The sequence below is a fragment of the Pungitius pungitius genome, chromosome 3 (genome assembly GCF_949316345.1).
Source record: "Pungitius pungitius chromosome 3, fPunPun2.1, whole genome shotgun sequence".
Lineage (NCBI taxonomy): Eukaryota > Metazoa > Chordata > Actinopteri > Perciformes > Gasterosteidae > Pungitius > Pungitius pungitius.
In genome coordinates this window covers 23,685,014-23,700,585 of record NC_084902.1, presented here as the reverse complement: position 1 = coordinate 23,700,585, position 15,572 = coordinate 23,685,014, and the positions used below count along the sequence as shown (strand labels likewise).

General features: G+C 48.2%; 1 protein-coding gene across 7 annotated transcripts in view; it reads right to left on the bottom strand.

The window, feature by feature from the left end:
• Window positions 1-1,781: 1,781 nt before the first annotated feature.
• Window positions 1,782-15,572, bottom strand: part of xirp2a (xin actin binding repeat containing 2a) — a 40,462-nt gene continuing 26,671 nt past the window's right edge. For 6 of the 7 annotated variants that reach the window (XM_037460652.2, XM_037460671.2, XM_062561354.1 and 3 more), the window contains 6 exons: window positions 15,293-15,379; window positions 13,726-13,795; window positions 13,290-13,393; window positions 3,316-12,712; window positions 2,015-2,148; window positions 1,785-1,924 (listed from right to left, as the gene is read on the bottom strand). In XM_037460652.2, the coding sequence (XP_037316549.2) occupies window positions 2,054-2,148; window positions 3,316-12,712; window positions 13,290-13,393; window positions 13,726-13,795; window positions 15,293-15,379 (9,753 nt within the window). In that variant the 3' untranslated portion in view covers window positions 1,785-1,924; window positions 2,015-2,053. Of the gene's footprint in view, window positions 1,925-2,014; window positions 2,149-3,315; window positions 12,713-13,289; window positions 13,394-13,725; window positions 13,796-15,292; window positions 15,380-15,572 lie in introns of all 7 variants that reach the window. The other variant, XM_037460661.2, reaches the window with a different exon arrangement.

The following is a 15,572-nucleotide window of genomic DNA, read 5'->3' as shown; positions in this document are numbered from 1 at the left end:
TCTGTCAGAGGTGACAAAAGCCACCTAATGGAAAAATCTGTAGCTCCTACAGCAGGCCTGCTCGATCAGTGAAAATCAATGCGCCTTTTCGCCGCAGAGATCGGGGCCCGACAGTGTTTCCACGGAAGGTCGTACATCAAACTGGCTGGCCCCACAAAAGAGGCACAGCTAAGTACTATTATGGGCTGTGCGCTCACTGATTAAAAACTCATATTGTCGTGTTGGTGAACTTTTAGTTCCACCATAGAAAATGTGGAAGAACTGACAAAAAAAGAAAAGAAAGGGAAATGCCTCTTTATTCAAACACATAAGAAACAAATTTGTTCAGAGGAAAAAGCAGTTTTTAATCAATGCTCTTATTGGAAAATAGCTGGTTTAGATCAGTTGGCAAATATATAGATATGCATACTAAGTAACATAAGAAACACCCAATCCCTGCACACCAGGTGCATTCCGTCAAAAAAGGAAAAGCTAGCTATTGAATGAAAGAAAAGACAGAAAAGGCGGTACAAAAAACCCCTTCGGGTTAGTTCATCTCTCCATGGACATGAGATGTGAAATGTGGTCGGCGCTGTTCTGTCAGCGGTTGAAGCGGGCCGATGAAGTTTAAGAGCCGTCGCTGCTGTCGCCGTCGTAGTATCTGTTCCTCTTGATCTGCTCCTCCACCGTCAGTGCCTCCTCCTCCTCCTCCTCATACCCGAAGCCATCGTCATTCTGCCTCACTTCTCCCGTTGCGTCTGCGCCCTCCCTCGCCGCCGGCCCGAAATCCAAAAGGTCACCAAAGGCGTCCAATTGGAAACCCGATATCAGGCTGGAGCCACTGGTGCTCAGTCCCGCGAAGACGTCCTCGAGGAAGCTCGATTTGCTGACCTTTGCCTCTTTTGAGGAGGCGAGCGCTCCCTCTATCGCGCCTGCGACGGAGTCTGTGTCTGGATCGCGGCGTGCGTTGGCAAAAGCGGCGCCCCCTTGCTCCCAGCGCAGCCCCTCGCTCGACATCCGTTTGGACTCCTGACGTTGCTTCGTTGTTCCCGTTTCCTCTGCCATGACCTCGCTCAGCCCTTGACACCGGAAGGCATGACCCTGCGGCGCCTGGCCGGAATTATTGTTATTGTTGGAGTTTGCATTGAGCGGCTGCCCCTCCCCCGCCGGAACCTCCTCCTCGTCTATTACGGTGACCTTTACCGGCTGCCCGTTGTTGATGCCGTCCGTATTCTGCTCATCCATCTCCACTCCCTTCTCACCCGCTGCACTTTCTTTTGGCACGTAATTCCCTGTGTCTTCCTCCACCTTTGTGCCTTCCACTTGCCTTTGTTCCTTCTCTCCACTTCCAGGCCGCACTTCAGAGTCCATTTCGGCAGCCACTTGTGCCGGGGTCGTTTCTCGAGTGCGATCTACACTCGCCGGGTCTGGGGCCTCTTTGTGCTTTTTCACATTCTCTCGCACCTCGTCATTTTCCTCAGGTTCGTTTTGCACTTCCGCAGCAGGGTGATCCGTCTCCTCTAACGAAGGGTTCGGTTGTTTGACCTCTTGGGCAGCGTCTTCCCTCGGGGGCCACGAGGGCTTCATCAGCTTCAACTCCTCCTCGATGGCGAAGGATTTCTTCGGCGAATCTGGCTGAGGGGGCCACACCACAGAAATCTTCGCGCTGAGCTTTTGGCTTCCGTCTTCCAGTTTCCTCGTGTCGTCTCCCCGGGTAGCGGATGCGCCGTGAGTAGTGGGAATCCTGGAATCCGAGACCTTACCTTCAGGTGATGGGGATTTGATCTTGGTCTTTTCGGGTGAATTGTTCGGGTTCTTATTGTTCCATAGTTCTTTGTGTGGTTTCTGTCCAAATCCCTCGTCGTAATTTCCTTTGGATTTGAACAGTTGTGTGTAGTGTGGCTTGCAGTACATTCGTCCATGGAGAGAGGCGTAGTTTCCGAGGCTGTGGAGCAGAGGAAGGGACAACGAGAGGTTAAAGCAGTGCGAGGGGAGCGAGGAGAAAAAGGCGCTCGACTCGGTGGAATGGCGTCACCTTAGTTTGCCACAACAGTGCTCACAGCGAAAGCAGCTCCTATGGAAGTTGCGGTTGTCTGCGTACAGCGACTCCATCGGGTACACCCTCTTCCGACACACCCGGCACAGCTCGGACTCGGGAACTCGAATTTTCTGCAAAGAAATGAGGTAGGGAGTATTACAATTCATGAAAAAGTGGTCACTTCCTTGGAAGATGAAAACTTGATGTTAACTTGGCAATTATTTCATTCCAATTGCTAGTGAAGACTTGACTTTTTCGCTTATTTTCTAGTCTTGTAACTGCTTCAAAGGAAGCAGCTTGTGTATAGATAAAAACTAATCAATATTACCAGAAATAAATTGACATTTTCTCGTCCCTCTTTTGACCACTCTGATTTATGATGGGACCACTTTTCAAGGCCTTTAAGACTTTCAGACGATGGGATTGTAAAAATTAACAATACAAATTGCAAAATAATCTTTTATTAGCATAATTTAGCCTTTATTTGGAAAAAACACCCCACCCATTATTTGCTTCAGCTACATTACTAAGCCATTAACTAAGAGTTTGTCCTTAGTAACCTAATTACTGCTTATGGATAAGTAAATTAAGAACAAAAGTTGTGGTTAATGAATTCATATGTAATTACAGAGCTCTTTGTAGGAAGACTACCAATAAGTGTTCCCGGAACAACACAACTTTTATTTAACTGTTATACTGGGTGACAGCAAACAAATTTAAACGGGAACTGAATGTTTATTTGCCGCTGTAATTGGCATCTGCATTGGAATTCATTTACTAAGATAGTTCGTCTTCAAAGAGCATGAGGGATTTCAGTAATTACTGCAAAAGCTTTTAAAACGTCATTACAACACATTGTTTTTTAAATTCACTTCATGAACGCAAGAAAAAAGGAGAATCCAAATGAATACAAATAAATGAAACGGAATGTTTTCTTCCCGCTTGAGACACTACTCTGAATCTCACACTCGCACACAAGAATGAGAGATATTAGTTCAGCATGCTGCCAGTTTCAAGCATCAGCAGCATAAATAAAGAGGCCTAAGTGGAAACCTGGGAACACAAAAAAAAACGGATGCCACCTAAACTGAATGCAGCTCGGAGCTTTGATGTGAACAGTTCACATGAAAGGGAAACACATCAAAGGAAAAAGTCAAGCCATGTAAATAACAGGTCGAAACCAATGTTAATGCTTCTCTGCTTTCCACACAGTGACGTCACACACTGTCACGCTCAGACACGTTAAACACACCGCCACGCCTGTTTAGTGTCCACATTCCGTGCCGTCGCCGCTTTACCCGTCACGACGGTCGCCTGCTGGTGCGTCACCACCTGCGAGCTCCTCTGCTCCGTGACACTGAAACCCAGGTTCTGGAACACCCCCTGGCTCTCCGCCCAGGACTGTTGGAAGCTCCTCAGCAGCTCCTCAGTGGAGACATCGACCGTCTGGGCGGCGCCCCGCACCACGTCGGCGTAGGACGGGGGGTTGCCGGGGGGAAGTGAACTGCCGGGTCGTTGAGCTGACGAGTCGTCGACGGAACAAAACAGCTCGCTGACCACGGTTGTCTCAGAGTGAGCCGCCGCCTGAGGGTGGCCCACCTCGGGTTCTCTCCTCTCGATTATTTCCCTGAGCTCCCGGGCAGCCCGAGAGCTGTGCTCGCCGGTTTCGAACACGTTCTTTATGGCTTTGACGTTGAACGAGTGGACCTCGTCGGCTCTCGGTGGGTCAGCCTCTGCGTCCTCCGTGTCACTGCCCAGCCTCTCCGTGATGACGATGGGCTCTTTCCTTGCGTAGACCTTTGGCTGAGGGGATTCAAACCGGTTCACCAGCTTGGAGAGATCCACCTTCGGGAGATCCACATTCGAAAGGTCCATCGCCGCAGCATCTTCATCGGGGTCGGGCCCCAAGCGTTCCGGAATGTCGATGGGATCCTTCCGGGTGTACATCCTGCTCCCCTCCACCTTCTGCGCCTCCTCGAAGAAAGACTTTTTGTCCCTCACGGTCATCATGGAGTCCACCATTTCGGTCATGTCGACCGAGCCTTCCTCACGTCTCTCTGCTGGAGGCTCCCTGTCTTTAAACGGGGAGCACTGCTCTCTCTCGGCAAAGATGCACTCCGGCACCGGCGCAGGAGGCGGAGGGGTCATGCCACGCGAGAGCTTGGAGGTGGTGTCCTTCAGCTTCGTCAGCTTCTCTGAGCGGCACAGAGTGGGAGACGGCGTTGCCCGGAAGGTGGTCGTGGGTGTATGTGACCTGCGTGGCGGTGGCGGAGGCGTACCGACCGCCTTGAAGGGCGGAGGGGATGGGGTCACCCTGAACTGAGAGTCTATCCTCCTCGACTCGATACTGATGAAGGTCGGCGACGGGGTGCGGATGCTCGCCAGCGGGGAGGACACCCTCCGGTCGGACGCTTCCCACGGTTCCTGGTGCACCTGCCTCTCATGGAGGGACTTCTTCTCTTCCACCCGCGTCTTTTCACTTCTGGAGGAGCCGATGCTGATCTTCGACACCTTTGTTCTCGCCGCGGCTAGAGAGCCCTCGTCCGGTTTTGGAGGCGTTGCGTCTCTTTCCTGGACTGGCTTTTCTGCGGCATTCACGCTCTCCTCCAGAAGCGAGAGTTTGGCGTGACAGATATTCCTCACGTAGACCAACATCTCTTTCAGCTTCTTCTTACTTTGCTGTTGAGCTATTTCACCAAAGTTCCTCTTCTCGTCCGAGCCCATCGCCCAGTCGGAGAGTTTGCTTATGATCACCCTGACAGCGTTGGAGTCCATTTTGCTAGGTGTGCCTTCGAGCTCTTTCAATTCGGCAAGCAGGCTCTGCATCATATGGAATTTCTCTAAATCTGAAATTTTTTCGGAGTGAGACTCGTCTCTGTGGGCCGTTTTGTGTGTCCCTCGCACTGGCGCACCGCCCTGCTCGCCTTTTGACCTTGCCGCCGTCATCTGTGGCGCTTTCGCTTCCGCCACTTGCGCCTCCACTGCTTGTGCTTGAGTTTTCCCCCTCACGTGTACAGCTTCTCGTGTCTGAGAGTGCTGCTGCACCACGCTCTCGGTCAGCACCACCTCCTCGTGGCGTTGGATGTGCTCCGTCCTTACGCCCTGCTGACTGCGGGAAACTGAGACGTGGCTGTGATGCCCTGGAGCAGACGTCATCTTCCCCTCCTTAGGCATTGAAAGAGTAACCGGCGGGGACAGCTTCACGTCTGCCATGTGCCCCTGCACCTGCTCTCCCTTTTTAACGTGCACATCCTGTTCACATTCCTTTATAGGTGGGGTCACATAACTTTTCTTCTCCTTTACTGTCTTCTCCGTTTTCATCTCAGTTCTCGCGGACGTCAAATGGTGGCTCCTCTGAATCCCTTTTGTTTCGCTCACCTGTGACGCGCTGCTCTCCTCTCGCTGCGAATGCATGTCACATTTCTCCTCTTTCGTCTCCGTCGGCATCTTAAAGGTTTTCACCTTGAAACTCTGGGTTGACTTTGGAATTTTAGTGGATTGAAAGGGACTCATTTTCGCCTCATGCGTCAGAGGCGGACTACTGTTCTTCACATCTTCAGCTGTCAATGTAACCGCAGTGTGGCTCTGGAGATCCACATTTTCCTGGACAGCCGTGACACACCTGGTGCTGGATTTCTTAATAAACTGCTGCTGCTCCGTGACCGAAGAAGTGACCACATTCGAGCATGACTGGTTCTTAATATTTGAGGCCTGAGAAGAGGAAACCGTCTGCTGCTTGTGAGCGGCTTGACTCTTGTTAACAACCTCATTTGAGGCCATTTTTTCCGTGTGCTGGCTCGCAACCATTCTTTTATCCACGGGCACGTTTGAAGATCCAGATTGTGATCTCTTATTTAAGACTGAAATCAGGGGTTTGCTCAAAGGGATCTGGGAATCGGTGTTCTTGGCAGGCATTATTCCTTCTGTAGAAACGGCCTTAGCTTCTTCGCACTTTGCTTTTGACGCGTCCTTTGCCTCTTCCGTATCTATGCTCATTGCTGCGAGAGGCTCATGCCCTGCAGCGGAGGAGGGCCTCTTAATGGGTGGAGAAGTGGGAGTGGTGACATTGGTCCTGGCTATTTCTTCTGTTTCCATTTGCTGGCGGTACCTTTCCTCTGCGAGCATGAGAGGTGTTTTAAATTTGCGGGCGTAGGTTTTAGGCTTTGCGGTCGGAGCGGGTTCAAGAGGTGGGGGCAGCTTAATGGGAGGCACGAAGCTTTTCTTTGGTGGCTTCGGGCTCTCTTTTTGCAGCGGTTTCACAGCTGGGATGCTCGGTATTTTTGTTGTTGACACCGTCAATTCGGACTGGACCTGCTTGCTTGTTTCAATCCTCTTCAGTGTCTGAACTGCAGCTCCTTCCTTTTGCTCCATTGACATTTCTGCTCGGTCGGGAGGGGGCTGAGTGGGTGGTGGCGGTGGTGGTGGTGTTGGGGGACTCGGCTGCTTTTTCTGCCATTTGGGTTTTATTTGTACTGGCTGCTTCTGTGTCTCTAATTGCTTGGCCACTTTGAATAGAGGCTTTCCTATCGGTTTGCCCAGCTTTACAGGCGGAGGCATCGCATGGAGCTCTTGCTGCGAGGGGGGTGACGGGAGGAAATCTTGGCTGCCCACAGAGGGCGGAGGGGGTGGAGGCGGAGGGAGAGGGAAAAATTCAGGCTCAGACTTGCACTCCATGGGCGGCGGAGGTGGCGGAGGTGGGAGGTCGCTGTCCTGCCTCATGACAGAGGAGGGGTGCGCCAGGCCCTCCGGCACCGGCGAGGGCGGCGGGGGGAGGGAGAGTTCCGACTCGCAGGGTGGAGGGGGCGAAGAGGGTGGAGGAGGGAAGTGAATCTCCGGCTTGGCCTCTTTAATCCAACCCTTCCCTCTGGTGGCGAGGTTGCGGTGGTCACTGTTCACATTTTTTGCGTTGTGCTTCTGGAGGAGCGCCCTGTTCTCCACTTGCCTCTGAGACGCTTGCTCTGACGCGGTTTGCTTGTGAACGACCGTCGTCTCTGTATTTTTTGCGTTGTGCTTCTGGAGGAGCGCCCTGTTCTCCACTTGCCTCTGAGTTGCTTGCTCTGACGCGGTTTGCTTGTGAACGACCGTCGTCTCTGTATTTTTTGCATTGTGCTTCTGGAGGAGCGCCCTGTTCTCCACTTGCCTCTGAGTTGCTTGCTCTGACGCGGTTTGCTTGTGAACGACCGTCGTCTCTGTATTTTTTGCATTGTGCTTCTGGAGGAGCGCCCTGTTCTCCACTTGCCTCTGAGACCCTTGCTCTGACGCGGTTTGATTGCGAACGACCGTCTTCTCTGTCACCGTGGCGTGCACCTGCTTGATTGACTTTGTTTGGCACACTTGCTTGTTTGAAATGTTGGTCTGAGTTATGTTTTGCACCTCTTTCATCACGTTCATGTCAGCCTGCTCGTTGATAGTCATTTGCTTATCCTTTACCAGAATAGGCCTAGGAACTTGTGTTTTCTGTGGGGGCAGAACTTGCTGCTTCTGTTCTTTCGTGCTCATCTGTTGAGAGGCCCCAGTGGTATTATCTGTTTTGGCTACAGTAACAGAGTGGGCCTCCTGGGTTATTACCTCGGTTTTCACTGATTTGCTTTCATTGTGCCTCTCTGTGTGCTTCTGTGACTCAGCGCTCTGAGAGAGCTTTTTCACAGCGGGGGCTCGATCGGCTCCCTCCCTCTCACTCTCGGCTTTCTGTAAGCATTCATGCTCAGCTGGCTTTGCGCTTAATGGATTCTTCACGGGCACTTTGGCTTTCTTAGCGGGGTGTGTGCGCTTCAGATTCGAATACTGTTTTCTCTGCATTAGATTCTTTATCGCCCCTCGAACATCGCCTTTTATGACTTCCTCCTTTTCCACCTGTGTTGCCTCCTGTCCTTCATAGAGGCATTTTATGGATGATTTCACGTCTCCTTCGATGCTCCCCCTGCGCTGAAGTCTGGGAGAAGTCGGCTCCAGCAGGAGCTGGATAGTGCCTCTAACGTCTCCCTGTTCACTCACTTGATGCTGGTAAGTCTTCTTCTCACTCGTCGCCTCGTGTAAACTTTGCATGGCAATGTGTATGTCCCCTTTGAGGATCTCCTCTTTTTCAACCTCTTTCACCACCTTCTTGGCCTCCTCCAGGGACTTCAGGGTCCCTTTGATATCGCCTGGCACTAGATCTTCGACTGTGAATTCCGTGTTGGTGGTTGCTGATTTCTCTAGGGACTCGAGAGCACCTTTGATATCTCCCCTGATAATTTCAGGCTTTTCCATATCCTTGGCTTGATGCTGGGCCTCCTCCAGAGACTTTAAAGTAGTTGGGATGTCCCCCTTCACCACCTCCTCTTTTTCTATTAAAACCTTTGTATTCATGGCTTGGGTCAGTGAATCCAGGGCTGCATGGAGGTCACCTTTGACAATATCCCTTTTCTCTAAGTTTCTGTAGGTAACAGCGGGCTCCGTCATGAAGACCTTAACGTTGCTGTGCACGTCACCAGGAACTATCTCGTGTTTGGCCACCGTGCGACCAATCTCCTGCTGACTCTTCCGCAGCAAGATTTTGGTCTCCTGGATGTCCCCGCCTATGATGTTCTCCTTTCTTAATTCTTCCTGAGCTTCACCAGGTTCATACTGGAGCTGCTTCAGATAATCCAAGGCCCCCGATTCAATGCACGTGGAGTAAAAGCTGACGTTACCCCGTTCCTTGTCTTCAACTCGTATCTTTCTAGAGTCTTCTCCACCGGAGTTGGAGAGGAGTCGGTGAAGCGTTCGGCTTACGTTCCCTTGAACGATATCCTCTTTCTCCATGCTGGCCCGTTTCTCTTTGTTCAAGAGGGAGTAGATAGTCAACTTCACGTCTCCTTTCTCATCCTCTTGAATCAGAATGCCACGCTTGGAGGAGCCCTCACTCTTGAGAAGATTGTTTACGGCCTCTTGAATGTCACCACGGACAATTTCCTCTTTCTCCACATTGATTCCCCTTTCCTGGTTGAATAGCTGCTTCACTGTGGTGTTGATATTGCCCCGCTCCTCGCTGTCGATAGTTATCCCCCTTTCAGTGATCTCCCTGCGGCTCAGGAGGTTCATCATTATGTTGGTCAGATCCCCTCTGATAGTCTCTTCTCTTTGGATTTGGGGAGCCTTCTGGTTCATGAGATTGTACTTTGCCATGCGCACATCACCGATCTCATCTGCTTCAATGAGAACACCCTGGGATTCCACCATTTTCTGAGAGTAGAGCTCCTCAAGTGTGTCTTTGATGCTCTTACCCATTATTTCAGTCCTTTCCATGCCGCTCTCGTTAAATTCATTGAACGGAGTGGTTTCAAACAACCACGTTGTTGACTTCACGTCGGCCTGTGGGATTTGCTCCTTTGAGACAAGAAGCTCTGTGCCGTCAGTCTCTTTTATGGTGTCAAGAGGCTGCTTCTCAAAGAGCCACACAGACTGTTTGACATCCCCTTTTATTACTTCCTCTTTTGTCACTCTCTCCATGCCATCAAACTCTGTGCCTTCGCCCCGGATCTCGTCAATTGTACGTGTTTCAAACATCCATGTGGAAGATCTGACATCGCCTTTTTGGATTTCGCTCACGCTGACAGTTTTGATATACCTCTGAGACATCTCATCAGTCTCAAATTGCTGCTTATTTGTCTTCACATCGCCACCTTGAATATCTGCCACTGTTTTCAACGTGACTTTTCCTTCCTCTGTAATTTCATCCAGAGGTTGAGTTTCAAACCTCCACCTTGCCGTGTTAACGTCTCCTTTGTTGATACCTTCCTCAGTAACGGCTTTGATAACGTAGACCTCCTCGGAATCTCTAATTGAATCCAGGGGCTTTGTCTCGAACTGCCATCGAGCCCCCACCACATCTCCTCTAATGATTTCTTCCTTAGTAACCGTTGTCACTTCATGATAACGACCCTCTTTGTCACAGATTGCGTACAAAGGCTGAGTTTCAAACATCATGGTATAATTTTTTACATCTCCCCTTTCCACTTCATCTCTAAAGATGCTTGTGATTTTAGAAATACCAGTCTCTGTAGATTCCTCTTTAATTTCATCCAGAGAGTAGGTCTCGAAAATGAAGCGGCCCTTGTCGACGTCACCTCCCTTGACGTCAGTCACAGTGCGACTTTCCTTTGTGTCCGCTGATTCGTCACGGATGTTATCGATCGGATGATGCTCAAACATGTAGGTGCAGTTCACCACGTCGCCTTTCTGAATTTCTTCTACCTGCTGCGTCTTCAGCCTCTGCATTGTTTCCCCAGAGCTGGAGCTCATGATGTCAGAGGAGCGGTTCTCAAAGATATATTTCATCCTGGAGACATCGCCTGACTGAATGTCAATTTCTGTAACCCTTCTGAAGGAACTGACCTCCTCGCCGGTGAGATTTTCCAGGTTCTCGGTTTCAAAAAGGAAGCGGGCCAGTCGCACGTCTTTTCCTTGGACGTCGTCTTGTTTCACCGTGCAGGTTTTCAGAATGGTCTCGGTTTCCGTGTGGTCACGTATGTTGTCAAGGGTCTGGGTCTCGAAGAGCCATGTGCACGTTTTGACGTCACCTTTTTGAACTTCCTCGACGTCTTCGCTTTTTTCCACCTTTTCGTAGAGAGCATCCATCGGCTGAGTCTCAAATAGCCACCTGCAAGTCTTGACGTCTCCCTTCTCAATTTCAATACCTTCCTTGCACGTATGTTCTTCATCCTCACATTGACTAAAACATTTAATGGAATCAAGCGCTTGAGTTTCAAACAACCACTTGGCTGTTTTAACATCCCCCGACTCGACTTCCTGCTTCGATATACCTTTTATGATCTGAAACTTATTGATACTTTCATCAAACTCATCGATGGGACGGGTTTCAAACATCCATCGGCAGCTGCGCACGTCTCCCTTCACAACCTCCTCACGCCTCACGGTTCTCACCTCGTGGTAATGGCCAGAGCTGTCTTGCATCGCGTACATTGGGGTGGATTCAAAGAGAACTCTGTTAGATCTGACGGATCCACTTGTGACGCCTTCAACTTGGATTTTCTGTGTTCCTTCACACTTACCTAAATCCATACTTTCAAACCTCTCTTTATAGTTTGTCACGTCAATTCTGTCAAGAGCTTCGAGGTTCACCGTTCTTGTAATCTCTTTCTTCTCTTCCCTTATATTTTCCAGCGACTGGCTCTCAAACACCCACTTTTGATGTCTAACGTCACCCTTTTCTTCTTCAGATGCAACCATTTTCTTAAGTTTTCCCACTTCCAGAAGTTCTTTCAGATTTTCCATGGGGACCGTTTCGAACAGATGTTTTGCTGTTTGAACGTCTCCTCCTACAATCTCCTCCGAAGGTAACGGTCTAGCATTGGCGTTGTCTTTCAGTGTATCCATAGCCTGAGTCTCGAAAACCAGACAGTGCTTCCTCACGTCCGTACCAATTATGTCTTCCTTTTGCTTCCTGGAACTCTCCCATTCTTCATCCTTAATGGTGTCAAGGGTCTTTGTCTCAAAAAGCCACCTGCCTTTGTTCACACCAACTTGGATGTTGTCCTCCATGGATATACCACAAATCAGCTTCACCATGGCTGGGTCTTTGTTAATAATATCCAGGGGCTGGGTTTCAAACATCCAGCGTGACGTCTTGACGTCTCCCTTCTCAGTCTCCTCCCGGCGGATGGTGGTGATCTCCAGCATCTCACCCGAATCCCCCCTGATGACACACATGGGCTGGGTCTCAAACATGCGAGTGGTTGTCTTCACGTCCCCTTTGACCTCCTCCAGCTCAGACTTCAGGTTCAGGAAGTTGCTCTCCTCGATGGTTTCCGTTTTACCCAGGGAATCCAGATGCTGGGTCTCAAAGAGATATCTGGCGGTTTTCACATCTCCGCCGGTGATGCTTTTGTTGACGACAATGTCTGTCTCCTGCTCGTCTTCTTGGTATATTTTATTCAGGTAATCAAGTGGCTGCGTCTCAAAAAGCCACGTGGCGGTGCGGACGTCTCCTCTCGCGAGATCCGTTGATTTCTGCGACTGCTCGGTTGCATCGATAGCCTCTGTCCCCAGAGCATCAATGGGCCGAGTCTCAAACATCCAAGCTGTGTGTCTGACGTCTTTCCCGGCAATAATTTCCTGCTGGGCAATATTCCCCACCTCGTCTTCCTCCGGGTTGTCGTCTTTAATCGTATCTAGCGGCTTGTTCTCAAACATCCAGCGCATGGACTGCACTTCGCCTTTGAGGATTTCATCCCATTCCATGTACTCCCTGTCAGGGCTGGAACACTTACTTGAGCCATTGCCGTCATTCTCAAACAAGTAGCACGCTTGCTGAACATCGCCGACCATTTCCTCGCTTTCCAAGTCCTTCTTTTCTGCTTCGGTTAGCTCACTCAAGAAGTCCTCCTCGAGGTTCTTGCGGACCTCTGGATTGATGTGCTTGTAGAGGCGCTTTAGCTCAGCTGTGCTCTTGTGTTTAAAGTACTGCTCCTTTGTAATGTGTTTATGGGAGGCTGGCTCCTGAGGCTGGGGATAAACATAGTCAGGGGTATCTTGTAACAGGTTTGAGGGGGGAGGAGGGAAATGCTCTGTCTGCTCATAAGCGAATGACGAGGCAGATGCCATCGATGAGGCCGTGCGAGTGGCAGTCTTTACGGTGTCATAGCTTGTCATGGCGGAAGCTTTGGAGGACTGACTCACTGGTGCCCATTGAAACTGGTTGAAATCCACATCAACCTATGGTTTTTAAGTGGTTTTGGTTAAGGAGAGAGGGAAATGAGGGTTGTGTTGAAGATAGAAAATAGGAATTTGAAATGTTTTACATCATGAACAGGACAGGAAAGGATAGCCTTGAAGAACAGAGTTATTTAGGAAATGAAGTATCAACTTCCAACTTAAGAAGTTCATTATAAATAGTATTGCTATCATTTGTGCAGCTGAGTCAAATGTATTGTTATTTTCCAAAGGACAAGTCTCATTTGGATTTGAATAAACAAATAGAGAAAGATCTCTGCTCCGTCAAACCTAAATATATTCATTTATTTTGGTTCCTTATTACAGGGTTGAGCATAACTTTAACTGAAGACAGTATCGAAAGTTATTGTTCTTTGTTTGTGGTTTCTCTTATTACACTGGAAAAGAAAATCCTGGTTTTGTACTAACATGTTGTTTATCCAAACCAATTTATTCTCCATCAACTTAAAGCATGGGTAATTTTCTTTTGATTATTTCACGACCTGGCTTCGTCCTCAAACTGATGTCTCATGAGGAAGCCAAACTATCTTTTATTTAGATAAATAGACAGCATCATTACCTTAATTTCCTTGGCTGGTGCGGCTTCCTCAATCGTTTTCTCATACTGCTGCTTCAAAGACTGAGTGGAAACCTTTGGTAGGTCCTCTCCTCCAATGAGCATAACTGAATTAGACACAAGAAGAAAGCTGCCTCATTAAGTCCTTCGCAGTGAGGGAGCTCAGGGGGATTGGAAAGAGAAATACATTATTTCATTTAAAACCTGTTTTCTTATACCATGCAGCTGTGATTGCCCAACTTCCACTTTCCAATATTTTACCTGCCCTGATTAGATTTGCTGCTTTGCACAAAATAGAAAAAATAATCTTCACTCCAAGTCATTTTCATAACTCATCCGTTATTCAGCTGTAGTGGGAATAATCATTAATATACAGCACACAAGCAGTGTTATGATAAAAACGTGCAAATTAGAATTTGAAAGCCATGAGCGGAATAACCTGTTTCATTGTAGTGGTCCCCGTAACTGGCAGCCACGTTGTTCTGGTGCACTCTTTCATCGTGGATCACCTGGGAGGAAAGAAAAACCATTAGTAAACTGGCAGCTGCACAGCAGACCCCAACTGTTTTCAATCTTTAAAGTGTTAAAGGCTTAGCATGGGGCTAATTTTCTATACAGGGCCCGGCAGAATGTTCAGAAATAATCAAAGAACTGGATTTATTAGAAGCCCATCAGTGGTGAGATGCCACCACACAGCTGGTGTCAAATCGTGGTTTAAACCTAGTCCCTCGTTTTTCATTTTTATTTCGTTCTTAAGAACGATGACTACAAAAACCTGTACATGTAACAGGTAACTACAGTCAATGTACACAAGTGCATTAAGGCCCTTTTAATGTGAAAGTAAATAACAAAGAATATATAGGTAATTAGGTGTTCCCAAAACAGTTAAATACCAGAAACAAAATTGTCAAGGAGACACTATCTGTATATAGCCCCCCCCCCCCCACTTCACTAGAACAGTTGCCACCTGTCTGGCGAACTGTGATCACATGGTTTTGACTCCGAAGTATTTAGAGCTACACTGTTGCTATCAGTTTTCCTGCAATGCGTCAGAAACATCCAATTGATTGTTTATCGCTCGTAGCTTCCTAGCAGTGGTTTCAATATATATTAAATGCTCCCTAGTTTGATGTGTTTTGTTATATCCAATTGGTATAAACCTGAGTTGATAGCAACCAACGTCCCTGGACAAATGCTAATATTCTCCATTACCATTCCAACGGATAATGGACAATGCAGAGAAATTAAAAAAATTGCAGTGTGCACTATTTCTCCTGGGTTGCTGGATGGTATCAGGCCCTTCACCTGTGGCTTTGCTGGAGTGAATATCATTTTTAGAGAAATGTATATATTTAGCCTAGATTTAATTTGACTAAATTTTAAAGGTTGGGTAGCTCCCATAGTGTTTAAATTATAGAAAGAAAAGATCAAGATTTAATTTAAACCTAAATTCAACCTCTAAACTAACACTTAAGGAGGTTTCACAAAAATAAAAATGTTCCTTGAAGTTAATAGTTAATTGAGTTAAGTTAAGAGTTAGTTAAGTTAATTGAGTTTTGTAATATTGCCGCTGAACTTCTCAAGATATTGGTTCATTGCAAAGAAGCTGCAGTGGACCTGAACAGACTACAGATAATACCAACAGGCGGGTTCTTTTTTTCTAACGTTGTTTTTCATACTGTGCCGTCATCTATTATTTGGTCGTTTTGCTTCATTAGTTCAGCCAATTTGTTTTTATCCCGGGAGAAATTAGAGCTCTTGTCGAGTCCTCATAAGCAACGTTAGGCAAACTACATTTATTTTCAGCTAGCTTGTTAACAATACAGAGCAGCATATACTTCAATGGAAGAAAGTGGCCGAGTTTACTGCTGACTTTAAGGCTAACGCCCTCTGTGGCGACCACGGACCCCCTTCACGTGACCCTTCAATATCTCAAGAGGAATTCAAAGTGCTCTCCCGGTAGAGACATCCATTAATCCGGATCCCCTTGTGCCCACACCTAGTACCTCATGTTGATTGTGAAAGAGGCTTGTGGCGGGGACAACCTCTCTGGTGCTGCTTCTCACCGTCACCTCTGAGGAGCTTGAGGTCTCCTGTCAAAGCGCAGAGGGAAGTAAGAATGTGAATCCCCCAATTGGATCCAAAATGCATGCACAAATGGTGCCACTGAGGTGCAAGAAACTAGTTATCTTTTTATCATGGAAAAAGTGGAATAATCCCGACTGTGGCTGGTGACCCACAGCGTCCCAATAGAGGGAGATAACTACCAAGTTTAAATTCAACTGA